The sequence below is a fragment of the Grammomys surdaster genome, unplaced genomic scaffold (genome assembly GCF_004785775.1).
Source record: "Grammomys surdaster isolate TR1022 unplaced genomic scaffold, NIH_TR_1.0 198, whole genome shotgun sequence".
In the NCBI taxonomy this organism is placed as follows: domain Eukaryota; kingdom Metazoa; phylum Chordata; class Mammalia; order Rodentia; family Muridae; genus Grammomys; species Grammomys surdaster.
Window position 1 is genome coordinate 8,237,715 of NW_021604643.1, and position 10,959 is coordinate 8,248,673.

At 38.8% G+C, this 10,959-nt stretch overlaps 1 protein-coding gene across 1 annotated transcript; it reads right to left on the reverse strand.

The window, feature by feature from the left end:
- Positions 1–339: 339 nt before the first annotated feature.
- LOC114623504 (olfactory receptor 10V1) lies at positions 340–1,269 on the reverse strand. Its single transcript, XM_028770178.1, has one exon. It carries the CDS (start codon positions 1,267–1,269, stop codon positions 340–342), a length of 930 nt encoding a protein of 309 aa, XP_028626011.1.
- Positions 1,270–10,959: the final 9,690 nt, after the last annotated feature.

Consider the following 10,959-nt stretch of genomic DNA (forward strand, 5'->3'; position numbering starts at 1 on the left):
GTGAGGATGTCAGAACCTCTGGAACTGGAGTTATCGACAGTTGTGAGCTGACTTGTTGGTGCAAGAATAGAATCTGGATCCTCTGGAAGAGCAGCCAGTGCTCTTAACTGCTGAGCCATCTCTGCAGCCCCTATCCCACCATTATTCTTATCATTAGTTGCTTTTTTATCTTGAGACAGGATTTCCCTAGAGAACGTAACGTGCAGTCCTTCTGCTTCTGCCTCCTGAGTACAGCACTACAGAACTGCACTAGTATGCCTGGGACCTTCATAAGTACTATTAGCATCTCATTTCAATTTCAGAAGTGCCTTGATTAAATAAATCACAAGAATGTCTTACCTAGAACTTTCTCAATGCCTTCCTCAGAGCATCTTTCAGTTCCTTGTTCCTCATACTATAGATCAAAGGGTTTAAAATGGGGGTGATAAAAGTGTAGACCACAGACACCATTCGGCCCATCTCAGGAGAGTAGCTGGAACTGGGGGATAAATATATAAAACTGGTGCAGCCATACTGTAGGAGGACCACAACAATGTGAGAGGAGCAGGTAGAGAAGGCTCGATGGCGCCCTTCAGCAGATCGGATCCGTAAAATGGCTGTGATGATGAAGATATAGGAGATAGAGATCAGAGTTAGGGGGATGCTTAGGACAATGAAGCTGATGATATACAGGGCAGTCCTATGAACATGTGTGTCTCCACAAGCCAAGCGTATGACTGCAGGCATGTCACAGTAGAAGTGGTAGATCTCATTGTTGTGGCAGAATGGCAGATGGAAGATTAAAATAGTTAAGGGCAGTGACAGCAGGAATCCCAGCACCAGGGACCCCACCATCATCTCTACACACAAGGACCAGCTCATGATGAGTGTGTATCTCAGAGGGTAGCAGATGGCAACAAACCGGTCATAAGCCATGACTGCAAGCAGGACACAGTCAGCTCCACCCAAGAAAACAAAGAAAAACATCTGGGTACCACAACCAGTGATGGAAACGGGAGTTTTCCCCATAGAAAGAAGGTTTGCCAAGGCCAGTGGTGCAATGGATGATGTATAGAAGATTTCCAGAACTGCTAAGTTAGCTAGAAAAAAGTACATGGGGGTGTGCAGTGAGTGGTTAATATGGACAATTACAGTGATTGTGGCATTTCCACTGAGGCTGGTCAGGTACATCACTAAGAAGGTCACAAAAATCACTGTCTGCACCCCAGGGTCAGGTGAGAATGGACGAAAGAAGAAATTTATCTTGGCAGTTTTATTTATTGTTTCCATGGGGTATATACAAGACCTACTGCAAAGAAAAATGACAGCAGTCTCAAGGGATCTGTCTTTAAATATGATGTCTTCCTAACTCCACCATTCACTGTTAGAGCACCTTCCAAGGTACCTCAGCAATGGAATGCGTAGTTTATTTTAAAGACGGCCATAGAACATATAACCTAGACATTTGTCATCTCCTTGTCTCTTTTTTCTTTCTCTCCAAGTACCAACGACTGAGAGTTCCTCAGTGGTGAGAGCTTTGACGACATATGAATGCAGAACACACCACAGTTCCAGGTGTAGAAGAGCTCCCCAAAGTATGTACCGAACAAATCAGTGAATAAGACCAACTTTAAGCTCAAAGCTGCAAAACGGAGAAACATGATAGTGATTCATTCTGTGAAACTTGAAATAAAAAAAAGTTTGAATTGTATAAGGAGATATGTGTCATAATTTAGAAAGACTTATGCTATTGGTATCTTATGATATCATCATAAACTCTTGTGTTTTTCAAAACCTAGAGTCTTTATTGATTCATTTTGTTTTGATGTTGTTGAGAAAGGGTCTCCTGTAGCTCAGGCTAGCCTCAAATTCACTATAGAACTGATCCTGATCTGGAACTTCTGTCCTTCACCCTCCTACCTATTGAATGCTGAGATTACTGGTGTAGACCACCATGCTCAGTTTTATGGGGTGATAGGGTTTGGGACCTGCTAGATAAGAACTCTACCAAAAAAGTCGAATTCCAGCCCTGAGTCTGCCTTGGTTTTCTTAACACAGTGATCTCTAGTTCCATTAATTTCCCTGCAAATTCGACTGCTTTTCTTTTTCTTTTTTTTTTTTTTTTTGGTTTTTGGAGACAGGGTTTCTCTGTGTAGCCCTGGCTGTCCTGGAACTCACTCTGTAGACCAGGCTGGCCTCGAACTCAGAAATCTGCCTGCCTCTGCCTCCCAAGTGCTGGGATTAAAGGCATGTGCCACCACCGCCCGGCCCGCGACTGCTTTTCTAATGCTTATTCCAGTCTTTCTTGAAATTCTTCTTGAATTTCCTTCTGATTCTGTTCTTAAATTCTTTTATTAACATGACTAAAAATACTAAGAGATGACTACAAGTTCCTTAGTAACATATGGTAACCCTGAAGGGATTCCCCCGTAGAAACTTGCTCCCAGAGGAAAGAACAAATAACCACACTGTAGGAACTTACTGAATATTCCCTGGAAAAACAAGGAATGTGTTTCTTATCTTCTTGTTTTGTAGATGTTGCGGCAGGAAAGTAGCAGGAAAATAAAAACAACCAAGAATAACATGAAAAAAAGCCAGTTAACAGAAAAAGAAGCCCTTCCCCACCTGCACTTCATACAATGAATAATGCAAGTGCAAACTCAAGAAAAACCTGGGACTTATAAAGGTGGGAGAGGCAGGTATTATGTAAATGACATGTAAATGGATGAGGCTGGCCTCTGCACTTTCAGAGCTAGTGCTTTTTCGAAAGTTCATTAGCCCATTTCCATTCTTAAGAACACTTTCCCTATCTCAATAAACTCTTTATATTTACTTCCAAAAGAAAGAAGGACGCACGAATAAATAAATAAATAAATAAATAAATAAATAAATAAATAAATAAGGAATAAAGAGAGAAAAAAAGAAAGTCTCTGAAATTACAGAACTATAAAATAGGAAAGCCATGGTTTGATCAATTCAGTTACACAGCATTTCTGTTTAGCCTTAGGTTATGTTATACTGCCTCATTCTTCATTTGTTAAGTTGTTTTGTTGAGTGACTGACTCTTACTCAGCCCTAGGAAGAACTAGAAGTGGTCACTGTGATGAAAATACAACTTAGATAGAGCTCAGGACAAAAATGTTAGGTTACAGTGTTTTCAGACTCAAGGTACTGTCATAACCTAGTCTGTGGCTTATCCAGTTAAGTGCTGCCTTGCCAATGCAGCAGAAAGAATCTCTGTTCTTTTGTCTTCTAATGAGTGGGGAGAACGTATTTGTCTAAAAGCTATGTTGTTTCCAGGTAGAAGAATTTCTACCTGGTTTAATTTATCCTTCCTAAGAGACAGATGGAAACAAAGGAAAGAGTCCTTTGTGAGCTAGGACCTGATGGCTTGTGCAATGCCTCAAGAATTTTCATTAGGTGTAGGGTTTGAAACACTTGCCTCCTGGTTGCTGTGACTCTAGTTCAAAGACCAGAACAGTTTCTGGAAATGAATGCCAACCATACACAATGAACTACTCAGTTCATTGGAACTCTGGAGATGAGAGGTCTCAGTGGTGCCTTCTATCATGCTCTCATTAACCTCCGGAGGCTCAAGTTAGCCATAAATGTACCTAAATTTCAAAATAGTTGTATTTCAATGACTATATAGTTTTCATTTTCTTGCAAAGTCTAATGAAAAGGAGAAGACAATCATTTAAATACTGCACAATCCCAAGCATTGAAATGATGGTATATCACCCATCTTCATTTCTTTATGAAATGCTTCATAGTCATCATTTCCCCTCTTACATGATGATGGTGATGGCGATGATGCAAAGCTGTAAGTTAGGTCATAAATGGAAGTAGAATTAATTTAGCATATATGGAAAGCTCTTGCCATTGCAACAAAGAGGCCAACTAGATACAGCCTTCGAAACACCCAGAATGTTTATACACAAATTTCTAACCATACAATGGCAAAATACTGAGCCAAACACTGGTCATTGTGAAAACACACATCTCTAAACAGTGTTGACATCATTCTTCACATACACCTAGGGTTGACACTGAATCTATGCATCCTTCCTGAGTTGGAATGTGTTATACTCTAGGATCTAAAGTTGCACCAAGCTGTGTTCCTGAAAAAGTGAGGTTGCAGGACCTTTTAGAGATCATTTTTAGTCTGAAAAATTGGGGGCAATAATTTTTATATCAAAACAAGTATTGTTTATGAGTTTTTGTGAATCTGAATAAAAAGAACATGATAGGAGAAAACTGTGTGAATTTGAGAAGAAAAAACCCATAATATTTCAAATAACTGTTGTTTTGTATCTTTCCCCTTTGTGTCTGATCACTAAATTCTTAGGAGTGTAAATAAATTGTCTTGTTGCTGACTAGGGCATTTGAATGCAAAGTTTTAGGTGTGTTGATTTAGACCATGGACTGACTGCCACCTAACACAAGACACAATTCCCTGAAGTTTTCAAGGCTGGGATCTTTACTTGAAACAGTTCCTCTCCTATTATTTTTCAAGAAAGCAGCTGAAGTCGCAAGCAATTTCTTCTGAGACAGATACAACTTAGAAAGACTCCCAGGAGGATTCTCCTTTTTTTTTTTTTTAAACAAAAGAAAGAGTTTATTATCATCTCTTGAGATTATATACCACCGTGAACCAAGAAAAACAGCTTACAAGTTCTTGTTCCATTTTTTTTACCCTTGTACCATCTGACTAGTGGCTTAGAAATCATAGATATCTGTAGAGTAAGAATTCGGCGGGTTACCTAGTCTACCTTGTCAAGGAAGAGAGTGTTTGATTTGTTCAAGATTGCAAAATGGATCAGTTTAAAAATTAGTCACTTAAATACAAAAGATGCCAAAGGAGACTCAAAGATGACAGAGCTGCTGTCTCCTCTGAGGAATCAATGGGACAGCTCTACTAACCAAGGTTTTCTTACTCTGGTTTTGTTATCAATATCTTTGACACATCACACCTTGTCAGTTTTTGTCAACTTGATTTGTAGTCAACATTTTATCACAGGGAAAAGGTGGTATAATAAAAGAAAGTTATTTTACTAAAAATTTCAAAGAAAATTTCAGTATCTTTAGCTCAATAAAACTGTCTTCTTGATTATAAAATGCAGTGGTTCTCAACATTCCTAATGCTGTGACCCTTTAATCCAGTCCCTCATGTTTTGGTGACCTAACCATAAAATTATTTTTGCTGCTACTTCTACTGTAATTTTGCTTCTGTTATGAATTGCAATGCAAATATTGGATACGCAGGGTATCTGGTGTGTCACCCCCAAAGAGGTCACAGCCCACAGGTTGAGAACCACCGATATAATGTAATTCTAGTTGTATGTGTGTGAGATACATAAGTATGGTTGTATATGTTATATAAATTTGGGACTGATGTTTTCAAGAAAGACTGACGAAAGTAAGCTATAAATGGAGTCACATGGGGTATGTCAGAATTCTGTCTTTATCGCCTAACTAGTTTTGTAATTCTGCAAGTCAGTTTACCTTATCTCCTCAGACTACTTCACAATAAGGTTATTGTTAGGTGCAAATTAAACTACATCTATGAGAAAAATAATCTAGAATGCTTAGCATCTATTAACTGCTCAGTAAGTGGATACATTTATTGAGTCCTTCACTGTTTGGCCATGAAAATAATTTCTGAGTGCACAGAATATGTGGCAGCCTATCTCGTATTTTTTGTAAGAGATTCTGTGACTTGTTTTGTTCAATTTCTGGTTTCCTGCATCAACTTGTACTGTTAAAAAGGTACTAACTTATATAAAATTGTATGTGTGTGTGTGTGTGTGTGTGTGTGTGGTGTGGTATTGTGCTGTGTGGGCACATATGTGCACTCTGCCTTATTCCAAGACACAGAGTCTCTTACTGAACCTTGAGCTCACCATTTGGGTTAGGCTAGCAGTCTGTAAGTCCCAGTGATCCTCCTCTTTGCCACATCCCAGTGTGGTCACACCCAGCTTTTCATGTGGACGCTAGGGATTCTAACTCAGATCCTCTTGCTTTCAGAGCCATTTCCCTAGCCACATCTGTGTGGCTGGACTGACCTATGTTTAGATATTAACATAAATCTGGACTCACCCAAAGAGGAGAGTAAAATATTAGTTTGGGGCTTTTGGTTGTGAGATGAGTAGAGATAGAGGAACAATATCATAACCATCACATCCCAAGGCAAAAGCTCTGCCTGCAGTACAGCGTATGCTAGCTTCTGGAGACACAATGGCTGCAGCTGTTAGGGAAGAGCTGCTGATATCTAGTTAATAATAAAGGAGGACAGGAAGCTGGGAAAAAAGGACATAAAATAAAATCAGACCCCTTTGCTATTCATTAGCCTGTTCAATTAGTCTTTTGTTTTATAATGATCTTGTTGTAAAAATATTTTTTATATCAGTGAAAATCCCTTTATTTCTCTGGTCTCAGTTTTTATAAAGAAAAAACATTGAATCTTCCCAAACAGCAGCAGCAGCAGCAGCAGCAGCACTACTACAGGTTTCAATGTCAGATGTAGTCAAACAAAACTATTGCACCCTTATAAGAAATTAGTCTTTGAAACAAAGTCTAGCTATGAAGCTTTTACTGTCCAGAAATTTGTGGAGTAGGTTGAGCTGTGCTTGAATTTAAGGAGATACTTCTATTTCTGACTCCTGAGTGTTAGGATTACAGGTGTGGACCATTGGGACTAGCTATGACATTCTTTTTTCTTTTTCCTTTTTTTCTTTTTTCTTTTTATTTTTTTCGAGACAGGGTTTCTTTGTATAGCCTTGGGTGTCCTGGAACTCACTCTGTAGATCAGGCTGGCCTCGAACTCAGAAATACAGAAATGCCCGGCTGACATTCTTGAATAACAGTTATGTGTGCTTTGCCGAGTTTTCTCCAGAAATTCCTGGGTCTGTCTCTGTCCCTCTCTGTCTCTCTGTCTCTCTTTCTTTCTGTTTTTCTCTGTCTCTCTGTCTCCTTCTGTCTGTCTGTCTCTCCCCCCCCCCCCGTGTGTGTGTATGTGTGTGTGTTTGTGTGTCTGTACTCGTGCGTAGCATCTAGAAAGGAAAGAGAGTCAAAACTGGACTCTTTTACTGACAGCATACTCCTAAGGGCCAACAATGGCAGTATCTGGACAACTTAATATGGTTGACATGATATGTCTACAAGTGAACCACAAAGCCGGGCAGTGGTGGCGCACACCTTTAATCCCAGCACTTGGGAGGCACAGGCAGGTGGATTTCTAAGTTAAAGGCCAACCTGGTCTACAGAGTGAGTCCCAGGACAGCCAGGGCTATACAGAGAAACCCTGTCTTGAAAAACAAAACAAACATACCAAAACCAAGTGAACCACAAGGGTATCACATGAAATATTCAGGCACTCAAAAAAAGTTATTCTCTTATTGCACAAATGAGAATCATTTATTGGGTACCTTTTAAGATTTGTTGAGACATTGTTTCATTTAAATTGGCCTTCTAATTTTATGTAACATGTGACTTCATTGCACATACATATTTAATTTTAAAATTATTACTATCATTATTTTCATTATTATTTATGTGTATTGTGTTTTGCCTTCATGAAAGCATGTGAACCATGTGAATACCTGGTGCCACTGAGGGCAGAGGAAGTCAGATTCCTGGAACTAAAGTTAGAGATGGGTCCTCTGGAAGAGTAACTAGAGCTCATCTCTTCAGCCCCTCAAATTTTTTGAATGATGAAACCGAGGTTTAAAGGTTTAACTAAGTTGCCTAGTTGGTAAATGACAGGGAAGGATTCAATGCTTAGATCAACCTTGGTCTAAGTTGATCCACATAAATCACTCAGCAAATAAATGACAGCTTATTTTACAATGTACTAGGTGTTCTCTTAGACAGGGAATTTTAGACAGTGTGCATTTTAATTCTTTTTTTTTCTTCTCCCCCACCCCAAGTCCTTTAATTCTATCTTGTGATTTTTTTCACTAATAAACTATGCCACTTGAAAGAAGTGCACTAGTACCCCATCATAGAAGCACATTGATTTTCAGGCTGGAGAACTGGCTTGACAGTTAAGAGCACTTGTCATACCCATAGGTCAGCTCACAGATGACTGCTCACAACCAGGGAATTTGATGCTGTCAATTGTCCTCTATAGGCACCAGGTATGCACATGGTGCACATATATTTGTGCAGGCAAAATAAACACACAAAAGTAATAAAACTAAATAAAATTTAAAAATTATGCTGATTTTGAATCTCTTTCCTTTCCACTCTTTTTTCATCCCTTATTTATTTAATATTTATTTTCATAAATCATTTTGGTAAATCTCTCTCTGTGTGTATACACATATATTTTATACATTTTGGGGAGGGGGTGATGATTTCAGGGGAGTACACACACACACACACACACACACACACACATATATATATACACACGATGGGAGGAAAGAGAGGGAGAAGGAGAGAAGTTGTGGGGTAGGGTCTCACTGTATTTCTGGTTGACCTGAAACTCATTATGTAGACCAGGCTGGCCTCAAATTTACAGAGCTCAGCCCGACTCTGCTTCCTGAGTGCTGGGATTAAAGGTGTACACTGCAACATCTGGCTTTATTTTGACAAATAGTATTGAGTCTTATCTTATACAAGTCCTAGCCCTAGTTTCTGGGGAAAGAGGAGAAAACCAGAAAGTTCAACATTGGATGAGAAACAGAATAATAAGCACCACACTGGCCAATCCAGCAGAGGGATTCTCTAAAGGGACAACATGCTGCGGTTGCCAGGCATTTCTCTCTGTTTGCAGCAATGCTTTTTAACAAAAATGTGTACCATTGCAGTTGTTTCTTAATGCATAAGAAGTATTCACGTGAAAGAAACTTCTGATTTTTTATAATACAAGTAGATATTTTCTATTTTCTACTGTTGTGAAGTTAAAGTTGTGGCTATTTTTTTTTTAAAGTAGAGGACTCCCTGAACATATTCATGTTCATTTTAGGGCTGATTTAATGTTGAGCATATTTTATCTAATTTTGGATGTGTGACCTCTTACTCTTGGTGAAACAGATGTTTCTCTCTACCTAGAATCAGTTTGACAAGCATGACTTTCACAGTTCTTGAGTTCCTGGAAAGCTTCCTGGTATCAAAAGCTGCTTTGGAATAGGAACTAGGCAATGGCTTCTTTGTAAAACTCCACACTCAATCTCTGTTCTCTGGCCAATGATACCCAAGCCGTGGCCTGATGACAGACACAGGATTTTTCTAATATAAAATCTGAGTTAAGGGATGAGATTCTTACCTTTTGATGGACTCCTTTGGACTTCAATACATTATGAATTTACGAGAATCCTTTGCAAAACTCTGAGCCCTCAATGGCTGTGCCTCAAGGCTTTTGTGTTGTCAAATCTCCAGGCTGGCATGGTAGCCACTTCCAGATCACATGTGTTGCTAATTGACAGCATGATGGTAAAGCATTTTAAAACCAGACATAATTCCTATTCCATTAGCTCTTCTAAGCCTTTATTCTATTCTACCCTTTTCTTTGTTCAAGATGACAAGGGGCTTTTGCTTACAACATCTTAGTAGCTTGGAACTTACCCTTGAAGTCACAGTAGTATTCAGACTTGAAATTATTTTAAAACAACAATCCTAACTAACTTGGCTAACAAACCATTGTTGGTCCCCTGAGATGACTGAGGTCAGATTGGGAAACCTAAATCAGCAAGATGAGAAACACTGTACCCAAGAGTTAAATTGCATCAGGGCTATTCCACTGGTACATTTTCCCTAGGGACTGTATTTTAGTCACTTGTTCATGTTTTCAGTGATGAGGTCAGTTGGGGTCAAAACAAATTACCTGAAAAATCATTTGCTCATTGTTTTTTAAGGGTTAAAATTGGGCAGAATAAAATTCAAACTGGGTAGTTGAAGCAATGCACAGGAATGGTTAAAAAACCAGGCAGATCTGTTGCTGGGGAGATGGCTCAGCTGGCAAAGCGTTAGAACCCCAGCACCCATGTAGAAAAATTGAGATAAAACACTTGTAATTCCAGTGCTGAAGTGGAAACAGGAGAATCTCCTGAAGGAGAGAACAAACTCCCACAAGTTGACTTCTAGCTTCCACATGCTCCTCTCCAAATAAATAAATGTCACAAAATGAAAATATGTACAAAACAACCAGAAAACAATTAAAAAATACAAGTAGTATATCATTACCTTTAAATAATTATTCTGACTATATATAGATGTACGAAACAAAACCAAACCAAAAAGTATGAAGTAGCTAAATAGATGAGGAAAAATGATTCAAGTATGTACTGTTAAAAAAAAAAAAAGACTTGATCTCATGCCTTTGAGCCCAGAACTTGAGAGATAGAGGCAGCCATATCTCTGAGTTCGAGGCCACCCTGGTCTACATTGTGAGTTCCAAGACAGCCAGGGCTACAGAAACCAACCAACCAACCAACCAACCAACCAACCAACTAATCAAACAAACAGAAAAAATCATCTCACTTTTAAGTAAACAAAGACAGAAAGAGAAGAAATAAAAAAAAGATAGTCTTTGCAATTGGAAACTGAAGTAGAGGGGATAGTAGCTATACTTAAAATAGGCTTAAAATTTTTTTTAAACCTCAAAAGGAGGTGACAAAGAAGGAAATGACATAGTAATAAAGGTATCGTTTCAGTGAGAAGACACATGAAGATGCATGCACCTAGCATTGGATCATCTACACGCATAAAACAAATATTGCCATGTATGATTAGGGAGAGAACCTGTTGTACAGTGACAGTAAGAGACTTTAACTCCTGACTTTCAGTAACAGGCAGACCATTCAGATAAAAAATAACAAGGAAACATCAGATATAAACTACTGTTTGAGCCAAAGAGACTTAATGGACTGCACACAATTGCACACTGAACATTTCCCAGGAGACATTGTATATTAGGCCATTAAACAAGTCTCAACAAAACTGAGCGAGATTGAAATCATGTCGAGTATACACAAT